General features: G+C 44.9%; 1 protein-coding gene across 6 annotated transcripts in view; it reads left to right on the top strand.

Moving 5' to 3' along the window:
• Positions 1-1,846: 1,846 nt before the first annotated feature.
• CEP250 (centrosomal protein 250) overlaps positions 1,847-24,377 on the top strand; it is a 47,701-nt gene continuing 25,170 nt past the window's right edge. Inside the window, exons 1-15 of one of the 6 annotated variants that reach the window (XM_069496371.1) lie at positions 1,847-1,912; positions 9,369-9,657; positions 10,166-10,222; positions 11,375-11,457; positions 11,685-11,850; positions 12,950-13,056; positions 13,290-13,541; positions 15,012-15,108; positions 17,230-17,331; positions 17,842-18,000; positions 18,544-18,722; positions 19,043-19,225; positions 21,233-21,377; positions 22,840-22,986; positions 23,717-23,947. In XM_069496371.1, coding sequence (XP_069352472.1) covers positions 9,472-9,657; positions 10,166-10,222; positions 11,375-11,457; positions 11,685-11,850; positions 12,950-13,056; positions 13,290-13,541; positions 15,012-15,108; positions 17,230-17,331; positions 17,842-18,000; positions 18,544-18,722; positions 19,043-19,225; positions 21,233-21,377; positions 22,840-22,986; positions 23,717-23,947 — 2,094 coding nt within the window. In that variant the 5' untranslated portion in view covers positions 1,847-1,912; positions 9,369-9,471. Of the gene's footprint in view, positions 1,918-9,368; positions 9,658-10,165; positions 10,223-11,374; positions 11,458-11,679; positions 11,851-12,949; positions 13,057-13,289; positions 13,542-15,011; positions 15,109-17,229; positions 17,332-17,841; positions 18,001-18,543; positions 18,723-19,042; positions 19,226-21,232; positions 21,378-22,839; positions 22,987-23,713; positions 23,948-24,377 lie in introns of those variants that run through there. The other 5 variants (XM_069496372.1, XM_069496370.1, XM_069496373.1 and 2 more) reach the window with 5 other exon arrangements.

Below are 24,377 nucleotides of genomic sequence, written 5' to 3'. Positions count from 1 at the left end.
CCTCATAGTCTTAAAATTTATTGTCCAGTTTGCTGATGGATTTTGTCATTAAACTTTATAACACTGAAGCTGACTTGATTTATTTAGCAACTACCACGTGTCACATTCTTTTCTAAATACAAGGAATAAGTCTCCTATCCACATGTAGCTTAAATTTTAGAGGGGGAGAAAGTTAATAGATAAACAAAACAATAAAATAATAAATGGAAAGTGCTATGAAAGAAACAGAGGACTGTGATAGAAAATATAGGGTAAGTATTAGCGTAAGTAGATAGCATGGTCAGGGAAGATCTAGTTGAGGAAGTACCATTTAAGCTGAGATCTGAAGGAGGAGAAGGTATCAAACCACGAGCTGGTGGAAAAGTGGTCTAGGTAGAGAGCACAATATGTGTAGGGTAGAAAAGAGCTTAATGTGTATAACATTTAGGTTGTTTTATTTTTCTCCATTTCAAATAGTGTTGCAGTGAACATTCTTGATTCTTGCACAGTCCCTTTTATAGGATGGAAACCTACACCACTAATTCTTTGCGTCTTTTTCTCTGCCTGATACCTGGAGATGTTTTTTCTCCCTGTCTCCATAGTCTGCCTTTTAGAACCAGTGTCCTTCCTAACCGTCTTCATTCCCCACTTACTTTCTCTATTTCTCAAAGTAGCTATTGAGAACTTTTTGTGTTCTTAGAGGAGACAGATACAATGTAACTCTTAACAAAGTGTTCCCTTCTCAGGTTACCTTTGGCTGCGGGTTAACCAGAAGGTTTGCTGACTGTCTCACTCTCGCTATCAACTCATCCATTTATCTATTCCCTCAACACCTACTGAGCACCTATTTTCTACCAGGCCTTGTGCTGGGTGCTGGAGTCACAGATAACTAAGTCACAGTCTCTACCCTAAAGGAGCTCACAGCCTCATGCAGTGCTTCCTTTCTAAAATGTGTTCCCAACGTATCAGAATCACCTGGAATATCTGCTAGGATGCAGATTCCTGGGCTCCACTCCTGGTTTACTGATTCTCTAGGAGTGGAATCCGAGAGTCTTCAGTTAACATGTTCTCCACTTTTTTTTTTTTTTTTAATCCCTACCAAAAATTGAGAACCACTGAGTGAGAGAGGCAGGTAAATGGAATTTACAATTTATAGAAAGTGAATTGGTAATTTATGCACAATATGTTATGGGATTAATGCCTGGCTCATACAGGGGAGAAAAAGTCCTCTAGAAGTCAGGCTTAAACAGAAAATTAGACAAACCCCAGCTCCCTGGACGGATGTAGAACAGGCAAAGGTAACACACTGGGCAAAGACATGTAGACGAAACGGAGCGCTGAGCGTTCCAAACGACACCAAGTAACTCTCCTGTAAGTGTTGTGTTGCCTGAAGCTGCTTTGAGCTTATGGGTCCAAACGTGAGAAAGCCCCAGCACTGGACTCCCTGCAGGTTTTATCGCTACCCAGTAACCGGTTCCCTTGTTTACCACGCAGTTGTAATTGTACGCTGGGCCGTAGGTAAGGCAGTGCGCAGGCGCACTTAGAACCCACTGACCTTTACACATGCGCAATATGTAATTCTGAAGCTCAAAAATGAGATGATCGAGGGCAAGTTTTTTCCCAAACCTCCCTTACTCGAATCCAGACGTTCTGACTGTCCTCATTTCTGGCGATGGATTTTACGTCTCAATATAACCCCCCCTTTCCTTCTGGGCCTCTTTAGTAAATCGTCTGCCAATACCCAACATGGCGGGAGGCCCCTTTCCCGGCGCAGTCTACCCATAAGCGCCCTAGTCGGCGGGGCGGGAGGGCGGAAGTTGGGGGGGCGGGGTCTGGACCTCAGCGGGGCGGTGGGTCCCCGCCGGGCCTTAGCAGTGGCTCCGATCGCTCCGGCGCTGAGGAACACGCCGGGAATCTTCAGGAGCCGAGCGTGGTGAGGTGGGGCCTCAAGGGCAGGCGGGAGGTGCCTGGGTTAACGGTCCGAGGCCCGGACCCGCCCGCCTAGGGTGCATGAGGGAATCCCGTTCGGGCAGCGGCCTCCCGTTACCTGGGAGCTACCTGAGGCCCAGAGAGGGGCTGGTACTCGTCCTAGGGCTGCCGGCCGGCTTGCCTCAGCTTCCTGCAGCCGCCACCGCTCTGGGCTCCAGTCGGCGAAGAAAGAGAACTTCCCGGTCCTCGTATCCTACAGCCTACAATCCCGGGTGGTTAAGTCACTGCACTTTCCCGCCCATCTCGCTCCCTGCGCCCCGGACCTTTGCAGCTCCCTGTGCCCTGGCGGCTTTGCACGTGATCTGTCCGAAAGCCCAGTGCCTCCCGCGCCCGACTCTGGAACTCTCGTCCTTTAGGACCCAACTCAAATATCGCATCTCAGCCGCGCTCTCCAGGCGCAGCTACATTGGCTTCTCGGTTTTTGCACTCATTGCACCGAGTTACTTTTCCTGCCCCTTTTTGACACCATGGGTTCGTTCGTTAGACGTTGTGCCTTACCTTTTTCATCTCTGTATCCCAGAGTCTAGCACCTGATGATAATAGTAATAACTAATATTTACAGAATACTCGCAAAGTGTCAGGTGCTGCTAAATATGTTACATGTAAAGGCCCATTTAATCCTCACGGCAATTTTATGAAGTGGGTTCTATATCTTCACATTTTACACATGAAGAAACCGAGGTACTTATAGATCAAGAAATTTGCCCTTAAAAGGAGAAAGAGGCTGCAAAAAAATGAAAAAAGAAATTTGCCTTGAGTCCCACAGCTAATAAGTGGGTGGAGCTGGGAAACTGCCCCCAGGACATGTGATAACTTCCCTCCATTACCTTTGGGTTTGGTGAACATCTGTTGAATTGAACTTTACATTAGCCCCATGCATTATAGAGGCTGGGATTATGATCCAGAATTTACTGAGAAGGCTGAGAAGGGACAGTTGATGTCCCCAAATTTATAGAATGAGTTCATAACAAAACCAAGGCTAGAACCTGGGTTGTCTTACTGGTGTGCCCTCTGTTCCTTCAGGCACATTCTACCTTTCTTTGCTCCTTTTCCATCAGAAAACTGCAGACCTAGGTGTCATTATTTCTCATCCTTTAGGAAGTGCCCCTCACACAGCTGTGATTTCATACTTTGTACTTTAGGAGGCAGCTAATGCAATGGAGAGAGCATAGAATTTGGAATCAGATTGGGGTTCAATCTTTGCTCTACCACCAACAAGCTATATCCCTTCCATTTTTTGAGACTTAGTTTTCTTGTCTGTAAAATAAGGGCAATAATCTTATCTCAAAGAGTTTTAATGAAGATTGTGATTGTTGTGAGAGAGTACAGTACTGTACAAATTGTACGTGACCTGGTTTTTGCTTTTTAGATGGCTATAAAACTGTCAGGATTCTGCAAGACCATTGGTGATAATGTGGATCATGTTACCTAATGTCCTTGTATTGTCAGTTAAATTTTTAATGGATACCTGTTATATACCAGGTACTGTTTTAGGAGCTGGAAATACAGCATTCAATGAAACAATGTTTTTGCACTTGTGGAATTTACACTTTGGTAGGTGTATTATGCATAGTAATTAGGGACAGAAAAAGCATGTTAAGGTAAATAGAAATACCAGTGTGTGGAGAGGGGTGACAGTATTTTATATTGGGTGGTTAGGGAATAATTTACTGGGAAGTTGACATTTGAACAGAGACTTGAAGGTGGTAAGGAAACACATCATGAAGATAACTGCAGGAAGAGGCCCTGAGATTGGTGTGTTCCAAACTGGCATAGCAAGGAGGACGGTGTGCTGAAGAGATGTGAGCAAAGGGCAGAGGAGTAGGAAATGATATTAAAACAATTAGGGGCTAGAGTTGAATAATTAGGATCCTGTAGGCCATTGCAAGGATTTAGGTTTTTACTCTGAGTGGCCATTGAAGGGTTCTGAGTGGCGTGATCTGTTTTATGTTTTAAAAGGATCACTGTGACTACTCAGTAGAAAAAATAAAATTTAGAAAGCATCGCTGCCATCTAGGAAGCTTTTGTAGTAATCCAGGTGCATTAATTATCTATTGCTGTGCAATAAATTACCCCAAGTTGAGCAGTTTAGAACAACAATCTTTTATTATCTCATATATTTGTTGTAGATCACAAATCGGGAGCGAATTAGTGGAACGTTTCTGGCTTAGGATCTGTCTTGAGGCTGTAGTCAAGCTGGCGGCTGGGGTTGCCATCGTCTGAAGGCTTTAACTGGGGCTGGAGGATCTGCTTCCAAGATGGCTCATTCACAGGGCTGTTGATAGGAGGCCCCAGTTCCTTACCTCTGGGCCTCTTCCCAGGGTTGCCTGTAGGTCCTCAGTCTTCAGGACATGGTGGGTGGCTTCCCACAGAGAAATTAATCAGAGAGAGAGAAAGATTGAGAGACTGAGTGAGACTAAGCAAAGAGCCTCAGTACCTTTTATGACCTTGTCTCTGGTGTCATTTCTACTTTATTTAACTTTATTCCAGCCTACATTCAAGGGGAGAGAATTAGGCTCTACCTCTTGACAGAAGGAGTATTAAAGAATTTGTGGGCATGTCTTAAAGCTACCATACTAGGCAAGGGAGGGAGGCTTGGCTGAGGATGGTGGTAGCGAGCAGTCAGAAAGTAATAGGATTGGTAGAGTCAAGAGGATTTGCTGATGGATTGGTTATAGATTTTGGGAGAGTGGATTAAGTATGACCGTAAGGATTTTGACTTAAGCATCCAGAAGGATGAGATTGCCATTTACTGAAATGGGGAAGATCAGAGGAGCAGGAGTTCACTTTTGGACAAGTTAACTTTGAGAAGTCTGTGAGACATCCATATGGAGAAGTTAAATACAATAGATGTTTGGATTTAGTATAGCACTGTGGAGTGGGTACATAACAAAACCAAGAGGGGGTCATGGACTGGAGATGTAACATTGAGAGCTGTTAGGCGGAGAGAGGTCTGAAGCCAGAGCCCTGGGGCCTCCAACCTTTAGATGCTGGGGAGATGAAGAGGAGCCAGCAAAGGAGACTGAGAGATGCTGGGAGGAGAACAGGAGGAGGGGCCCCACATGAGATTTATATAAGGAGCTGCGTGCTAATTTTTTTTCTTGAATAAAAAACAAATTGTTTCTGCACACAAATATCTATACCATAGTTTCTTGCTTAGGAAATAAAATATTTGACGGCCAGGCGCAGTGGCTCACGCCTGTAATCCTAGCAGTCTGGGAGGCCGAGGCGGGTGGATCACTCGAGGTCAGGAGTTCGAGACCAGCCTGAGCAAGAGCGAGACCCTGTCTCTACTAAAAAATAGGAAAAAATTAGCCGGACATGGTAGCACATGCCTGTAGTCCCAGCTACTCGAGAGGCTGAGGCAGAAGGATCACTTGAGCTCAGGAGTTTGAGGTTGCTGTGAGCGAGGCTGACGCCACAGGACTCTAGCCCAGGCAACAGAGTGAGATTCTGTCTCAAAAAAAAAAAAAAAAAAAAATTGTGTCCTCCAGTGTTTTTCCTTTTTTGCTGTGACAAATTCTATTTAATAATACTAGTCCACATCTTAGTCCTTGTGACATTTAATCCTCTACTGTAAGTTGAGGTGTTGTTGCTTCTCTTTTAAACTTTATTTCAGCACTCTTTTTGGAGTACTTTGGACAAGGGAGGACTAAATGCATAATTTATATCACTCTTGTGCCACTCTCTACCGTGGGTTCATGGGTAGCTATTGGTCTTTAGTAAGGTTGCTACCCTTCCCAGCCTGATTCTTAGAAAAAGTAGAAAGTAGGTCTTGTTCATTTCTGTACCACTGTGGCAGACTCCTGATACTGAGTTGGAATTCATGAGTGTTTATGGGATAAATTAGTGTATAAAAGAAGTGAATCCTTTCTCTTTTCCTGCAGTAATGATAACATCTGTTCAGTGGTTTATGGTTTACAAGATAGACTGACACTCATCATCTCATTTGAGTGCAATCCAGTTTGTTACCATTTGCCTGCTACTGACCTTTTCCTTTTCTGAGGGACATTGAAACCTATTATACCTTTGGAGCTCTGCTAGTTTATTCCCTGGCTGATCTGGCAGTGTGTTAACAAAAGGATGCTGAACTTTGTCTTGAGGAAGCTCAGAACTAAATCTCAATTTCAGAAAGATTCGTGATGTAATTTTTTTCTGTCTCCTCCTTTTTATTTTTGTTTTTATGAATTTTAGTTTTATGAGGATTTGTTTGGTTTTAAAACACTTCAAAGCATTTTTTTAAATGAACTATTTTTTGAACAATTTTAGATTTACAAAAAAAATTGCATAGTTCAGAGAGTTCGTTTATGGTTTGGATCCAGTTTCGCCTATTAGTAACATATTACATCAGTATGGTCTGTGTCTGTATATATATATATATACATATATATATAATTTTTTTTTTTTGTTTTTGAGACAGGGTCTCACTCTGTCTCCCAGGCTAGAGTGTGGTGGCAGTCGTAGCTCACTGCAGCCTCAAACTCCTGAGCTCAAGTGATCCTCCTGTCTCAGCCTCCTCAGTAGCTGGGACTACAGGTGTGTGCCACCATGCCCTAATGTTTATTATTTTTCTAGAGACGGGGTCTTGCTATGTTGCCCAGGCTGGTCTCAAACTCCTGGCCTCAAGTGATCCTTCTGCCTTGGCTTCCTAAAATGCTGGGATTACAGGCATGAGCCACAACACCTGGCCTAATATGGTATATTTGGTATAATTTCAAGTCATTTTTCTGAGATAAGTGGGACATATAAACAAAAGATGAATAAAATGAAATTACTTCATCTCTGCAAGCCTCAGTTTACTTATCTGTATAATAAGATTGCGTGATGTTACTGGTGGCCTTATCCTAAAAGAAGATTTAATGAGAATTCTTGGAACTGTGGCAGGACTGTTTACAGATACATTAGGTTGAACTACATGAAATTGCCATTTTTGTAGGTAAAAAATAATGGGCGAATATTAGCAATTTCATATGGTTCAACCTAATATATTGGGATAGGGATTCAAAGGAGGGTGAAGGGGGCTTTGGGGCCTCTGAAACTCCCACTGTGTGCAGAAGCGTGGCTCAACCCTCACAGTATTAGGAGAGAAAAGGCTCCTTAGTTCCCTTGAAGCAGCTCGGATCTATTCTTGTTGTTGGTAGAGTGTTGGTAGAAACCCTGGGGTAAAATAGCAGTTTCCTGGAAGGTCTAGGCCTCTAACCAGCAGAAAGGGATTGAGCTTCATAGAACTCAGCAGAGCCAACGTTTTACAGAGCCATGGTGAGTTGGTTACACAGCCTGGGTGGAAAGGAAGGGCAGAAAAGGAAGATGTTTAGAGTATGGGGGAAGGTTGTATTACTCCGGTTCATAGGCTAGGAAGAGGCAGCCTGGTGTATTGGTATCACTCTGTTCTTCCTACTTAGTACACTTTTCTTACTGCCTAGCACAGGCTCTGCAAACTCAAGTATCTTCAGTTGCCCAGGAGGTAATACAAATTTGTAAGCTGAGTTTTCCTCTATAACTCTATTTAAGAGAAACAATAGCACTATCACAATGATAAACAACAACTGAAATCCGCTATCAGTGTGAGAGAGAGAATAGGCAGTGGGTGGGGGAGGCTGTGGTGAACTGGAGAGCACATGCCCTAGCTAAAGGAGGCAGGCACTATTCAACTACAGCTGGTCCTTGCCTTGTGGGCATATGGGTTAAGGGTCACTAGGTGTTCTGGTTTTCCAAAGGAACCAGAAATATGGACTTTTATGGGCATTCTCCCAGTGGTAAATGTTGGCACTTAATTTGAATTCTTAAAAACCATCACACAGTGGTTGAAAAGAGCCAGCAGGCCACTGATTTGTAATCTCTGGCCTAGAGTTTAGATCTTCCAAGAGTGAGGCCCACACACTTCTTCATTATGCATTATTGAGCACCTACTGGTGATTAAAATGAATTAGATAACTCTTGCTTTTGAGACACTCATGGATTAGTAGAGAGAATAGACAAATGATGATAAAATGCAATATGGACAGAATATATATTCTCTGTGCATGTGTGTAGCTATAAAAGTGATGAACTCTTCCTGGGTTCATTTGGGAGGATGTGACAGGAAGTGGTTTGAGCCAGGATGTAGGAAAATCACCAGTTTGGTGCATTAAAAGGATTTGGGGCCCTTGCAGCACCCACTGTATATGCAAATGTTAGATTTGCATTTACTGTATATATTATTTTCTTGATAGGTAGTTGGAAATATAGATTCCTTAACTCTGCTGATGGGAGTCTTAGGGTTAATAAAATGAGAGAACTCTCCCCTCTGCCCAGGATATAGGATACTTGTGTGTTTTAGAGCCCTAAGAAACTCAGAGTTCATGTAGCTCATTTTTGAACAAGGAAACTGAAAGGGAAATAGCATGCCTGAGGTCACAGTGCCCATTAGAGGCAGAGCTTGGACTAGTACCCAGAACTCTTCTTTACCACTATGCTTCTCTCTCTCTGGGTATCTCTGAAGGTCACTGTTAGGCTGGCCTGCCCTGCCTGCAGGTGGCCCGTTGCCCCATTTTGGCCCAGCTCCTGGTGGGCAAGGAAGGTTTGCCATCCTGCTGCAACTGGTTCCTTCTTCCTCCTATTCTTGATCTCTTGCCTCTAATACCTGCTACGTCTTTTCTTTGTCAGAAAGTCAGACTACTTGTATTCAAATCTTTCATCAACCAAATGTCAACTGTGTGACCTGGTACAAGTTACTTAGCCTTTCTAAGCCTCAGTTTCCTCATCTGTATATAAAGAGTTATAATAGTACCCATGGTGAAGTGTAAAGGGAAGGCATTGGAAGGTTTCAAGATTCTTGTGAAGATAAATAACATAATGCATATAAAGAACTTGACAAAGTGACTGACCTATAGGAGCACTCAGCAAATATTAACTATGGTGATGGTGATGATGATGATTCACATAGTTCATAGCCCCCTAGTCGACTTAAGTGCCCTTTCTTTGTTTTCCCTTACTATCCTGTGATGTCTCTATTATTGCACACACCACACTGTATTGTAATTGTGTCTGTTTCCCCTGCTAGATTCAGAACACCTTCAATGATTTTTTCAACAAATGTTTATGGTTCACTGTGCCAGGCACTAGGGATGCAATGATAAGCAGGAGCTCTTGGTTTAGTGCGGAGTTCCAGAAGGCACGCCAGGAAATACTAGTCTTGCGAGCTTGTCTCATGGTCAGTTAAATTTGAGAAATGATGGCCATCATAGTCCCCTCTTAGAAATCAAGGTCCATCTTATTTTAAAGGTTTTGAGGAGTCTTGTAGTAAAGGAACCTATTTACTTTGTCTAGCCCAGCTTTGTCAGACTTAATAAATATTTGCCGAATAAATTTGAGTCACATAGACAGTCCTTTTAATTTCACTATGTGCTTTGGTCCCTTAGCTCAAGAGGAGGTTGAAGTGGCATAGCAATGGTTAGAGGCCCTGCTGGGAGCAAACAGCCTCTGGCGGCATAGGGACCTGTGGACTTATTATCTGGCACTCCCATGGAGACAGGAAACCCTGGGTTGAACAACATGAAGCCCCAGTCGCTGCAGCTGGTACTAGAGGAGCAAGTGCTGGCACTACAGCAGGAGATGGCAGAGAATCAGGCAGCCTCCTGGCGGAAGCTGAAGAACTCCCAGGAGGCCCAACAGAGGCAAGCAACCCTCGTGAGGAAGCTGCAGGCCAAGGTGAGGCAGCTGCCCTTTTGGGAGGGGAAAAGAGAACCACCCCTAGAGCTGGGTGCCGAGTGGGTAAGGGTTGGGGGAGGCAGAGCCATGTCAGGGGAATGGCCCACCTAGCTTGGTCAGACAGGTCCCAGACCTCCTAGCTTTCATACACAGCTTCTCCTTTAATACTCACAAGTAATCCATGAGGTATGTATTGTATTTATTTTAAACATGATGTTCATGAGGGTTAAATTAGTTGCCCAGGTTTGCTCACCTAATCTAGAGCTAAGACCTGACCCTAAGTTTTCTAGGTCCAAAGCCCATAATCTTGCCTCTCCCATACAAGAGGCATATAGAAAGTATTATTTAAATGCCCAGTTAGAAGCTATAAGATGTTATGGGCTTTACCTCACTATCACCACCCAGTTCCCCTGTTCACAGCAGGTTTGCCTGAGATCCTCGGGGCCTTTCGTTTGGGCTATTTGTGCCAGCTGTGTCCATTGCCCGGGGCCTGCTCTGTTTGCCTCAGGTGTTGCAGTACCGGAGCTGGTGCCAAGAGCTGGAGAAGCGGCTGGAAGCCACTGGAGTGAGTGAGGCTGAGTTCTGTGCTCCCCCTGAACCCTCAGTGAATATACTTGTTAGGTTTCATTTGCCAACCGAAGGAGGCCGAGGTGTGAAAAAGGGAGTGTTTGGTAGAAGTCTTTCTTTCTTCAGCCCCTAAGACTTTATCACACTGATAACTTCATTAGACCTAGCTAGCCTGTCAGATTCCATCCCTTAGTTCTAAGCATGAGGAAATGTAGCTTCAGGAGACTTAATTAGATTGGAAGGAATGTGAAATTAGAGGGAAGGGGTGCATTTTTCTTCCAGCAGGTGTCAGTGTTTATCTGTTTTAGCCCTTTGTGGTGGAAGCTTATACTTGTGCTACTGTCTGGGTAGAACTGGCTTTGAAAAAACCATTTACTTTTGTTCTACATTCCCCTAAGAAAAGTTCTCTGAGAGGAAGGAAAGAACCAAAACTTACTGAGCACCTTCTATGTAGGCCAGGCACTATTAGTCATTGTCAAATACAGGTGGTCCCCAACTTATGATGCTTCAACTTATGATATCTCGACTTTGTGATGGTGCAGAAACTATACGCACTCAGTACACTCCTTGGGTTACAATGAGGATGTCTGCATAAACCCATCATTAAATTGAAAGTATGATAAGTTGAAAACATGCTTTTGATATATGAAACGTTCAACTTACGATGGGTTTATCAGGACGTAACCCCATCGTGAGTTAAGGAGCATTGTAATTGTGTCATTTAATCTGCAAAGCAATTTTCTGAGGAGAATGACATCACCTTCATTTTGTACCTGAAGACACTATAACTCTAAGAAGTTAATTAACTTCCCGAGGCTTTTTTTTTTAAAGCAAGCCTCCCACCTCAGCCTCCCAAAGTGCTGGCATTATAGGCATGAGCCACCAGGCCTGGCCTTATTTTATGCTTCTTAAGTTGAAGATTCTTTTAACTACCAAAGGCCATCTTTCAGAAGAAGTCATTGGTTCACTTTTGGAGCAAGGGATGCAATGGATTTGCTTTCAGGATGCAGTGATTGAGAAAAGAAGCGTATTGCTAACAAAAGGGAGAACGAATAAAAAGAATGTGGCTGCTGTAGAAGGGAGCATCAGGGAATTGGTCTGAATGATGTCCTCTTTGGAGGTAAATAAGGTTTTTCTCTGTCTGGCACAGGGACCGATCCCTCAGAGGTGGGAAAGTGTGGAGGAGCCAAACCTGGAACATCTGCTCATCCGATTGGAGGAGGAGCAACAGAGGTGATGGACCCCAAAGTCTCTGACCTGGGTGATTGGCCAGTGGGTGGAGAAGGCTGATGGGAAACCTCAGTCCTGAGGGCTAACATGGATTAGAGCCATGGACTTCAGCCTTAGCCCTCTAATTCCTAGCAATGGAAAATTCTTGTGATTGCCATCTTATTCCCAAGAGGTCCAAGGGTTGGACCAGACCTTTATTTTGCACTTGCTTTTACCCCTCCCCAGTGCAGGTGTGAGAGTCTAGCAGAGGTGAACACCCAGCTTCAACTGCACATGGAAAAAGCTGACGTGGTGAATAAAGCCCTTCGGGAAGATGTGGAAAAATTGACAGTGGACTGGAGCCGGGCCCGGGATGAACTAATGAGGAAGGAGAGCCAGTGGCGGATGGAGCAGGAGGTAGGAAAAACAGGGGGCTGGAATTGTGAGAGGAGGGCTGTGTAGTCTGGACACTGCCCTGTTCAGTGCTAGAAGGGGTTAACTTTAGGACTTGGATGGAAACTGAGCAATCGTTGTTAAAGTCTCTGACCATCCTTACCTGCCCACATTGTCAGCTTTGCCCTGCTCAGGCCTGCAGCTTAGTTCTGCCATTTCCTGCCTAGTCTAGGTTTTGCTGGCAGGTGGCATGACACTCAAAGCCACTCTGTTCCTGCAAAAGTGACTAGCTTAGGTTTTAGATGGATCTGAAAGCTTACTGACTCCTGTGATCTGGAGGTCTGCATATCTAGATGCTAAGGAGATAGAATACATACTGAAATTGAATGTGGAAGAAAGACCAGTTTTGGGCCCGGCGTGATGGCTCACACCTGTAATCCTAGCACTCTGGGAAGCCAAGGTGAGAGGATTGCTTGAGCTCAGGAGTTCAAGGCCAGCCTGAGCAAGGGTGAGATCCTGTCTCTACTAAAAATAGAAAAATTAGCTGAGTGTCATGGTGTACACCTGTAGTCCCAACTACTCCGGAGGCTGAGGCAGGAGGATCACTTGAGCCCAGGAGTTTGAGGTTGCTGTGAGCTAGGCTGACACCATAGCACTCTACTCAGGGCATTGGAGTGAGACTCTGTCTCAAAAAAAAAAAAAGAAAAGAAAAAAAGAAAAAAACAGTAGTTTTGGGTCCTGGGAAATTTTCAGATCACAGCTAAAGGAAACAAATGTTTCTTGAGCCTTTGCTTTGTGCAAGGTGATTTATATATTATATATTTTATCATTTACTCCTCCTAATAAGTATGTGGTAATACCTCCTATTTGTTAAGTAGCTACTGTGTATCCTTTTCTAATCTAGCCCAGAGAAAGGCCATGTACCGTCCTAGGCCCTTTGACCTCTTGACTCTCACTGCCAACTTTATTAAACTCTTTGGCATAACCTGAATAGACATTCTTAAGCTAGCTCCTGTAAGTCCCTCCTTCCTCCCCCCCAGTAGTCAGGAGGAATCCAAGACTCTTGTGTTGTCAAAAGATAGTTCTCTGCACTTTGGTATGACCTGGGTTTCCGAACACACAGTTCTTCAAGGGCTACCTGAAAGGGGAGCATGGTCGCCTTCTTGGTCTGTGGCGGGAGGTGGTCACCTTCCGACGCCACTTCCTGGAAATGAAGTCAGCTACTGACAGGTCAGTGTGGGGATAAGAAGGGATGTTTGCCCCTACCAATTCTGGACTCATGGCAGTGGACTGCTATAGAAGGGGTGATTGGGGGTAGGGGTGGGGGGGGTGGGAGAGCTGGTATTGTTGGAGTCAGAAGATTTTTCCCAGACCTGCTCCTCAGGCTTCATTGGGCTTGATCATCTCCATGCTGCCTTCCCTGGTCCCTATTGGAATCTGCTCTTTTCCTTGCTTGTACTCAGAGATCTGACAGAGCTAAAGGCTGAGCACGTGAGGCTTTCAGGGTCCCTGTTGACCTGTTGTCTGCGCTTGACCGTGGGAGCACAGTCTTGGGAATCCAATGGCTCTGGGAAAGTGGATGGGAGGGAGCCAGCCCAGCTGCTGCTGCTACTAGCCAAGACCCAGGAGTTGGAGAAGGAAGCCCATGAGAAGAGCCAGGAGTTAATACAGCTGAAGAGTCAAGGGGATCTGGAGAAGGCTGAACTTCAGGACCGGTAAGATGGCTTGGGGTCCCAGGAAGGGTTCACTGGGGGAAAGTTGGTTCCCTTAGAGAGTTAGGATATGGGCAAGGGAGATGCCAAGAGTATTTCTACTATGGGAAGGAAAGGAGATATGCCAGAGGGAGTCTAGTTTGAAACCTGATGCCACAGTTGGGGCTTGTTGCTGATTGCCTTCAGACTATCTTGCATCTCAGTTTCTCTCTTGTTGATTTATAGAGCTGGCTATGACTCCATTCTCTATCAACACCATACTGCTTGTCATTCCCACAGCAGCCAAGCTCTTCCATGCTTCCCTGCCTTTGTACATGCTGACTTTAGCCTGGAATGCCTCCTTCCCTTTTCTCTTTGCCTTATCCTTCAAGGCATAGTTGAAATGTCGCCTTGTCTATGAAGCCTTCTCTGACCTCAGTAGCCTACTAAGTCATTGTGCCCCTGTGGTCTTTTTACCTGCTTGTTACAGCATTGATCTCATTGATTATTTAGATTCCTTTATTTGTTTATTTTCTGGCAAGAATGTTTTAATTTTGGTATTATAGTGAAATAGGTTTTTAAAATATGATGATAAGAGGGGCAGGAACATAAGCCCCATTAAATCTCAGGGCAAAGTTCAGTTTATGCCTCATGACTAGGATTGTGTCTTCACTTATTGGTGGTGTACATAAATTACAGGACTATTTTGTTTTATTTTTGCTTTTGGAGGCACTGAGAAACACAAAGAGACGATGTCTTAGTAAATTTTGTGTCTCTAGTGTTTTGTATTTCACCTGCTATGTGGTAGGCACTCAATAAATGTTTGTTGAATGATACAATAATTAAATGAATGACCATACAATGAGTTAAGGCTCTTAGAAATAATAGAGAATAAAATTATTAAGACTTTCAAAAAAAACATGTAAACTCTTCAATGATATTCATTCAAGAAATATTTATTTATCTACCCATATAATACCAAGCACAAAGCTCCAAGATACAGTGTTAAGTGATAGAGATATTTGGTGATTTCATTGGACTTTGAGATTAATATCAAGAAGGTTGACCGTAATCTTCTCTAAATTGCCCCTCCTTTTTAACTGTCAGAGTCAGAATCTTGGGCTGGAGGGACCTTGGGACTATCCCATGTGGCAATTCTGATGTTCTTATTGGCTTCAGGGTGCTTGACTTCAAGATCAAGCGAGGCCTGGAAGGGCCTGGGCCAGGGCTTTCCTTCAGCTCTCGGGCCCCCAAACACGTGTTCCAGCCCTGAGATGTGGTAAATCCCTGCATGTGTCTGAGTGGCTTTTTGCTTCCCCCCAGTTCAAGGCCATAGCATCATGTGGTACTTAGGGAGTACAGAGGGGCTGGGGGTGCCCAAGGGATTCTGGGGAGGCTGCAGTGGGAGTGTCTGTGTTGGGGGGGTGTGCTGCATAGTTGCTCTGTCCATATGCTTGGGCTGCCCAGGTGACAGTGCTATGCTCTTCTCTTTAGGGTGACCGAGCTCTCTGCTCTGCTGACCCAGTCTCAGAAGCAAAATGAAGATTATGAAAAGATGGTAAAGGCTCTGAGAGAGACAGTGGAGATCCTGGTACATGATCCTTTGTTCTGGAAAGGAGTTGAGAGTAGGCTTGTGGGTTTCTTATCCTTCATGGACAGATAGTGCAGGATACCAGTTAAATGTTCCTTGATGAAATAATCTAAAGGTAAAAATGCATTTTGGCTGAATCTGAAAATTAATTAACTCACTCATTCATTGAATAAATATTATTAATTGTTTATTCCTACTGTGTTCCTAGGGAAACTACAATGGCACATGTATGCAGTATGTCCTTATCAGAGAGAGGTGGCACTGGGCCGGGCACGGTGGCTCATGCCTATAATCCTAGCACTCTGGGAGGCCGAGGCAGGAGGATTGCTTGAGCTCAGGAGTTCGAGACCAGCCTGAGCAAGAGCAAGACCCCGTCTCTACTAAAAATAGAAAGAAATGATCTGGACAACTAAAAATATATATAGAAAAAAATTAGCCGGGCATGGTGGCGCATGCCTGTAGTCCCAGCTACTTGGGAGGTTGAGGCAGGAGGATCGCTTGAGCCCAGGAGTTTGAGGTTGCTGTGAGCCAGGCTGACGCCATGGCACTCTAGCCTGGGCAACAGAGACTCTGTCTCAAAAAAAAAAAAAAAAAGAAAAGAAAAGAAACACACTGGCAAATTAGTGAGTCACCAGGAAGTGGATTGTGGAGAGATTGAAAACCTAGTCATATGGGAAACAACTGAGGAGTATGGCAAAATTTAGCCTGGAGAAGAAAGGGCTTGAGGCCCTTCGAAGGCCCATCAAGACATGGTTGCTGCCTTCGCATATCTGAAGGACTGACAATAGGAAAAAGAGAGTTGGCTTGTTTAATGTTTTCTAAGGCAAAACCAATGTCAATGGTTAGAAGTTACAGGGTAGTAGCATTTGTCTCCCTGCTAGGGCTGTTTAGTAGTTGAGCAGTCTGTCTTGTGAAGGAGTGAGGGTTTGGTCACTGACTTACCATCTGCCAGGGGTGTTATCCAAGGGATTCTCTAAGGTTGGATCTTAGAATCTCTAGCTTGATTCCATGTTTCCTTTCATCCCTACATATTTTCAGTCCCTGATTTTAGGCAGCTCCTGACCCCCATCCATATGCAGAGCCCTAATCTTCTCATCCAAGCTGCGATCAACTGGGAGCCAGACTTGTTTGTGCCTTCTTTATTCCTTTTTATTTAATATTAGGAATTTGCCAATTCCAGTATCCACAGGGTTCAGATAATGTAAATGAGCAAAGCAGGTTCAGTTGTAAGAATTCTGGTTTTCTAGTGCTGTCATATTTAGTTTTCAGTACTGCAGGGCACACTTGAGCTCAGTATAGAGGAAACCATGAGGAGTGGTAGGGATTGTGGGACCCTGAGGAATAAATGTGTCATCTAGAGGAGGCATCCACTGTTCAACTTCAATAAATTGTTGTCCTGTATGAATGGGAGCTGGGTATGGCCTATATGGTAACTTTTTGAGAGAAGCCAGAAAATTAATATTTTTATTTAAAATCTCTCAATTTATAAATACTGATTCAAATTTTGTATAAGCCAATTAAAACATAGCTTCAGGTCTATGTCTTCAGGCTTTCACTAACACAAACATGATAGGAAGGAAGAAAGGAGATCTTGAGTCTTCAAGATTATTTCTAGCTTTGGGGCTAGAGGTTTCTCTGGTTTAGCCTTAGGTCTCAAGCATCAATCTACTGTGCAGAGACAGCAGCCATCCCCCATCCAAGAACAGCTCACATTTATTGAGCATTTGCCTCGTGTCAGGCACTATTGAGTATTTTATTAATACATCCATTGTTTTTCATTTATGCCTCAAAACAAACTTGTGAAGTAGTTGCTGTTAATTATTCCTATTTTAAAGAGAAGGAAGTTCGAAGAAGCAGTTGCCTAAGGTTACCAAGCTAATAAGTGATAGATCAAGAATTCTAATCTAGGCAGTCTAATTTGGAACTTGCAATCACTTAATCTAAACTTTTAATCACCACATCTCATAGTCTTTAGACTCCTTGGACAACAATTAGCATTCATATGTGGTTAGGGAAAAAGTGGGGCTGACAGAATAGACAGAATGAGCCTTTTTGGGGGTTTGGAATTTTAAGTTCTCTTTTGAGAGTTTGCTCTGAGGCTCTGTTGTGTTCCCTGTTCAGGAGACAAATCACGCAGAATTAATGGAACATGAGGCATCTGTTAGTAGAAATGCCCAAGAGGAGAAGTTGTCTTTACAGCAGGTGATCAAGGATATAACCCAGGTACTGGAAAGCCTCCTGTTCACTCCTCACTCCTCTCCCCAGGCGGTGTGTCTTCTCAGTCATGCCTAGATTTCCAGTCTCTGAGGTGTTTGGGCTTAGGGTCTTATGGGGATGAATTTTCTGAGTGTATTTGAAGACCAGAACCCTAAGGGATTCATGTTTGAGCACTGTCTTGTGGGCCAGGCCCTCTTTCCTGTTGCCAGCTGCAGTTCTCAGGCCAGAGTCTGGATTCTGGTCTTGGCTACCTCAATAGCCTCTTTGTCCTTCATTTCATCGTTTATTATCACCTCAGTGAATGCTCTATACTTATTGCTGCTCCTAGAATTGGGTGACCAGAGGTGGGGAGTTGGAGGAACCAGCCTTTTTTGCTCTCAGATATGCCCCTTCTGCCCCCTGGGAAGAGGACCTGAGAAGGAAAGCATCAGATTTGTCCAGGCTGTAGTGTAAGTCCTCTGTAGGGACTCTAGGCTTTGGTCAGTAGGGTGGTGACCCCACTGTGTTGGGTTTCAGGTCATGGTGGAAGACGGGGACAATATGGCCCAAGGCTCTGGTCATGAGAGCTCTTTGGAATTGGACTCTAGTGGCTTCTCCCAGTTTAATTCCCAGGCCCCGGACAAGGCTGTTACTCTGGTGCGTTCAGTGCTGACTCAGAGACGTCATGCTGTGCAGGTGAGAACCCCCAGCATTCCCCTTTAGCCATAGGGGTGGGTGCCTAAACTTATTTGTGCTCCAGGTACCTCCCTAGCCTGGACTGCCCCATTCTCTTTGTTGACCAATCATGAGATACTTTGTCAATATCCCAAAGTGCCTGTTAGAATCTCTGTGTCTGCCCAATTGTACTTGTGGGTAACCAGCACATCCTTCGTGCCAGTGGCATGCTTCACTTTGCATAGCATTATGCAAAGATTGGGAACCAGAGCTCTGGGAAAGTATGGGTACATGTTCCCCAACTCTGAGGGTCCTGAGTACACTTACCATCCCCCCCATGCCACTGTACATTTGGAGATGATGAACCGTAAGACTCTAGAGCCACAGAAGCCCAGTAACCTCTGGTCCTCTGTCTTCTCAACTGGTCACATCTCTATTTTCAGCTTATCCTTGTTGCATCAACCCCTAACCTCCTTGTCCAGCCTCTCTCTCAGGCTTCTGACATCTCTCCGTTGCCCTTTCCTTCTTGCTCATCATCTGGTTTCTGTTGCTTTCCTTCCATAGGACCTAAGGCAGCAGCTTTCAGGCTGCCAGGAGGCTGTGAGCTTCTTGCAGCAGCAGCATGATCAGTGGGAGGAAGAGGGAAAAGCCCTGAGACAGCGGCTGCAGACGCTCACTGGGGAGCGGGACACTCTGGCAGGGCAGACTGTGGACCTCCAGGGAGAGGTGGACTCTCTCAGCAAGTGAGCACATGGGCTGTCCATCCACCCTTCCACACCTGCTCTCAGTCCTCATCCAGCCATTTACCCACTCCCACTATGTTTTTGGTTGGCTGATCCTGCTTGCTCTGAGACCCAGGGCTGCTTTGGGTTCTGCTCATTTCTACCGAACAAGTTTTTGTGTTTGGGGTCTTTGTGATTATAAAAAAATGGTTTCCCACTCAAAAGGAAAGATGGGGTGTTGGGAAAGGAAACAGGTACCTCTCTCCTTTGACCCTGTGATGTCTGCTTCTAGCAAGGATTTTAGGTCCCATGATCTCTGCTCACCTCTGATCTCCTTCTAGGGAGCGAGAGCTCCTGCAGAAGGCCAGGGAAGAGCTGCAGCAGCAACTGGAGGTGCTGGAGCAGGAGGCATGGCGCCTGCGAAGGGCAAACATGGAGCTTCAGCTGCAGGGGGACTCTGCTCAGGGGGAGAAGGAGGAGCAGCAGGAAGAGCTGCACTTGGCTGTCCGGGAAAGGGAGCGCCTGTAAGTGCGGCCAGTCTCCTCCTCACTGGGTCTGGCCTTCCTTCAATTCCACCCCCTCCTCACCCCCTCCCCTCTCTTGGAAAGTGGAGTACACAGAAGCCTGCCATACAGTGGGTTCAGATGAGCTTATTGCTCCTTCGTTTGCAGAAAGACGAGTACAGAAAGTTCAAGAAAAGTCAAGAAAGACTTTGCTGAGCCCAACCCATAAGAGATGAGGCACTGTGGGGGATACCAAAATGAATAAGACACAGGCCCTGATCTCAAGGAGCTTGCATCTAACAGAGAAGACAGACAAGTAAACAACTAACTGTGACATGAGGCCAGGTCCTCTGGGAGCACAGGAGTGACAGTTAATTATTGAGGACGAGGCAAATCTTTTTGGAGGAAGGGGTAGGCTTTGAGCTGAGTCTTAACCTATTTTGATTGGTAGAGAGTGAGAGAGGGGCTAAAGAAGTAGACTGGCAAAGGAGACAAGCAAGGTTCATGGCATGTTCAGGGGTAGCTAAAGGGTAAGACTTACATTGGGAAGTTGTGGGAAATTAGCTGGTCAAGAAAGGCAAATCCAAAGTAAATGGCCCTAGCTAATCAGTAAATTCCCCTGTATGATGTCACAGAAGCAGCAAGGACTTTAGAGCTGGGCAAAAGCTTGGTTTGAATTATGGCTCTGCCACTTGGACAGATTATTTGTAAAATGCGGTTTATAATACTTACCTTGAAGGATTGTTGGGAAGATTAAGCAGTGTTTTGGAAAATGCCAACATAGAGCCTGTTGTATAGTAGGTCTTTAATAACTAGAAGCAGGTGTCAGGCGCAGTGATTCACGCCTGTAATCCCAGCATTTTGGGAGACCGAGGCAGGAGGATCGCTTGAGACCAGGAGTTCGAGACCAGCCTGAGCAATATAACGAGACCCTGTCTTTATAAAAATTAAAAGGTTAGCCAGGTGTGGTGGCACATGCCCGTAGTGCCTGTAGTCCCAGCTACTCGGGTGGGTAAGGCAAGAGGCTCACTTGAGCCCAGGAGTTTGAGGTTGCAGTGAGCTATGATGATGCCCCTGCACTCTAGCCTGGACGACGGAGCAAGACTCTGTCTCAGAAAAATAAATAAATAACTGGAAGCAATTATCTGGCGTATTCATCTTTGGTGTCTTCCCCTCCTCTCCTGTGCCCTAGTTCCTGGCACATACCTCATAGGCATGAAGAGTAGAAACTTGAAGGACTGCCATGTGTGTCATGACTTGTGCTAGGAATAATCTCTGTACCAAGGGGAAGGGCAGACAATCCACAGAGATAATTGTATATTTTTAAATTTAATTTATCTGACTTGATAATATATTTATATGATTCAAAAGTCAAAACTATTTAAAAAGACATACACAGAGAAGTCTCACTCCCACTTGTGTTTTTCTTCATCCCATTTCCCTTCCTCGTATAGGTAACCATTATTTATTTATTTATTAATTTTTAGAGAAAAGGTCTTGCCCTGTCACCCACACTAGGGTGTGTGGTGCGATCATAGCTCACTACAGCCTTGAACTCCTGGGCTCAGGTGATCCTGCCCGAGTAGCTGGGGCTATAGGCACATGCCACCATGTCAGCTAATTTTTTAAAAAATTTTTGTAGAGATGGCATCTTGCTATATTGCCCAAACTGGTCTCAAACTCCTGGCCTCAAGCAGTTCCTCTTGCCTTGGCCTCCCAAAGTGCTGGAATTATAGGCATGAGCCACTGTGCCTGGCCAATAGTAATTGATTTCTTTTTTATCTTTCCAGTGTTGCTTCATGTAAATATAAGCATATATTCTTCCTTTCTTGTATAAAAGCTAGTACATCATATATACTGTTCTATACCTTGCTTTTTTCACTTGATATGCCTTAGAGATCTTTCCTTATCAGTTTTTAGAGAGCTTCCTCATTCTTTTGCATAGCAAAGGTAATTATATTCCTGTTACCTTTTGGGGTATAGCCAGTCCCTAAGACTTCCTCTAGACCCCTCTCCTTCCCGTCTTAGTCAGGAGACGCTGGTGGGCCTGGAAGCCAAGCAATCAGAATCACTCAGTGAACTGATCACTCTTCGGGAAGCCCTGGAGTCAAGTCGCCTAGACGGGGAGTTACTGAGGCAAGAGCAGACAGAAGTGACCGCAGCGCTGGCTAGGGTGCGTGGGCCTTCTCTCCTTACTTGCGGGGTGGGCGGCTTAAAATGGTGTGTTCCCAGGAAGAGCCATGCAGCCTGCCTCGTTCTTTACCCTTCAAGCCGTGACCCCTCATATTTCTCTCCTCAGTTACTAGTCTGCTTCTGGGTCTTCTCCCTTCCAAAATATCCTCCGTATTAGAGTTAGAAAATTTTCTAAAGTATAAATTTTTATATTTCATGTATTATGTCAATCTCGTAAAACTATTCAGTGGCTTTCTGGCTTTGTGGTGCCACATTTAAAACCCTTTGTTGGCCGGGCGTGGTGGTTCACGCCTGTGATCCTAGCACTCTGGGAGGCTGAGGTGGGAGGATCGCTTGAGCTCAGGAGTTTTAGACCAGCCTGAGCAAGAGTGAGATCTCATCTCTACAAAAATATAAAAAATTAGCCAGGGCCGGGCGCGGTGGCTCACGCCTGTAATCCTAGCACTCTGGGAGGCCGAGGTGGGCGGATCGTTTGAGCTCAGGAGTTCGAGACCAGCCTGAGCAAGAGCGAGACCCCATCTCTACTAAAAATAGAAAGAAATTATACGGACAGCTAAAAATATATATAGAAAAAATTAGCCGGGCATGGTGGTGCATGCCTGTAGTCCCAGCTACTTGGGAGGCTGAGACAGGAGGATCGCTTGAGCTCAGGAGTTTGAGGTTGCTGTGAGCTAGGCTGACGCCATGGCACTCACTCTAGCCTGGGCAACAGAGTGAGACTCTGTCTCAAAAAAAAAAAAAAAAATTAGCCAGGCATTGTGGCACATGCCTGTAGTCCCGGCCACTTGGGAGGCTGAGGCAGGAGGATTGCTTGAGCCCAGAAGTTTGTGGTTGTAGTGAGCTGTGATCCCACTACTGCACTCTAGCTGGGGCGATAAAGCGAGACTCTGTCTCAAAAACAAAACAAAACAACAACAAAAGCCCTTTGCCATCTGCCCCAACCTGTGTTTCTAGCCTCTCCGTTTCAAAACCCCATCCTAAGTCCTCGTGTCCTTTGCCCCTGCCACATAGCATTAATTGCATTCTCAGTTACACCATGTTCTTTCATGACCCTAATACTTTGCATATACTTTTCCCTTTGCCTGGACGACTTCTTTCCTCCTGCTTCAACTGCAAACTGTTCCTCATTTCTCAATACCCAACTTAATTGTCAATTCCTCTGTCAAGTTTTTTTTGACTCTTTGAGTTCCCAGAGCACTTTGTGCTTACATTTTCTATGGTGTCATTACAACTGTAGTTGTTTATACGGTCTTACATCTGTGCATTCATACTGTGAGCTCCTGTCTTACTCCTCAATAATGAATGAATGAAGGGAAAACTTGTTTAGAATGTAAGAGAGGAAATGGAGTGTTAACTGATCTCTATACAAAAAAAGCAGCAGGTGTTGGGAATGTGAACTGTTTACTGTTACAGGAAAGCTCTTTGACCCTCTTTGTTTTTAGGCAGAACAGTCAATTGCAGAGCTGTCGAGTTCTGAGAACAGCCTGAAGGCAGAGGTAGCTGATCTTCGGGCAGCAGCTGTCAAACTCAGTGCCTTAAATGAGGCTTTGGCCTTAGATAAAGTTGGGCTGAACCAGCAGCTTCTCCAGGTGAGCAAAGATTTCCCTGGTCCCCAGGGTAGGGCTGGTCCCTGATTAAGCACAAGCCAGTGACAGATGAAGCTGACGCCCATGGCAGGGCAGAGTCCTTAATGGATCAGCCCAAGACAGATCAGTTCCCAAATGTAGTTCTGAAATGAGCAAAAGGAACATTTACAGTGCAGAAGAGAGAAAAGACCATAAGAATTGGGCTTAGCCATTAGAAATATTCCTCTCCCACGCCTATAGTAGAACTACTTTTGGTCATTAGGGTAAATCACCAGGGCTGGGAATGGGTGCATGTCCTCTGGAAGGAAGATTAGGTTTTTAATCCTGTTGGGTGAGATAATAGCAATCACGAGAGAAGGATCTGCTGAAGAGCCTAAGTCCCAAAGAATCTTCTCTATAGGTTACAAATTTAACTTATAATTTTAGTAGGGGAACCTCTGTGGTACCCCTCTTCCCTTTAGCCCCAGAAATGCTCTATGTTCCATTATTCTGTATTCTTTGAGAGCAGAATTTTGCCTTTTGTATCTCTTTCCCCAGCATCTAGCCTGTCTAGTACCTGGAATATAGGTGCTAGATCATATGAATGGATTTTCATCCTTTCTTATAAGCACTTCTGTGTTCATCTTTGGAGAATAGATTCATGTCTCACTTGGATTTCAGCCTCACACTTGATCCCTAAACTATAAGCATTTGTCTTTGATTCCCTGTACTCCCTTCCCTTTTTGGCCAGTAGTTAGAGCAGGAGAACCAGTCTGTGTGCAGCAGAATGGAGGCAGCAGAGCAGGCGAGAAACACTTTGCAGGTGGACCTGGCGGAGGCAGAGAGGAGCAGGGAAGCCCTGTGGGAAAAGAAAACTCACCTGGAAGCTCAGCTGCAGAAAGCAGAGGAGACTGGAACTGAGCTGCAGGCAGATCTCAGGGACATCCAAGAAGAAAAAGAAGACATTCAAGAGAAACTAAGCGAGGTGAGAAGACAAAACTGACACCATCATGTTAAGGTGTAATACATGCTCATTATACAAAATTAAAACACTACAGGAATGATTCAGAAAGTGAAAAGGTCTTGCTTCCTAGAAATAACCAGTGTTACTAGTTTGCAGAATATCATCCAATTTTTTTTTTTTAAGACAGAGTCTCACTGTGTCGCCCTGGGTAGGATGCAGTGGTGTCATCATAGCTCACTGCGAATTCACACTCGTGGCTCAAGCAATCGTCCTGCCTCAGCCTCCCAGATAGCTGGGACTATGGGTGTGCTCCACCATGTCTGACTGATTTTTCTTTTTTTTTTTCTGAGACAGAGTCTCACTCTGTTGCCCGGGCTAGCGTGAGTGCGGTGGCGTCAGTCTAGCTCACAGCAACCTCAAACTCCTGGGCTTAAGCGATCCTACTGCCTCA

Source organism: Eulemur rufifrons, chromosome 20 (genome assembly GCF_041146395.1).
Source record: "Eulemur rufifrons isolate Redbay chromosome 20, OSU_ERuf_1, whole genome shotgun sequence".
Lineage (NCBI taxonomy): Eukaryota > Metazoa > Chordata > Mammalia > Primates > Lemuridae > Eulemur > Eulemur rufifrons.
The sequence above is the reverse complement of the archived record's forward strand: the minus strand, read 5'-3'. Positions and strand labels throughout refer to the sequence as shown.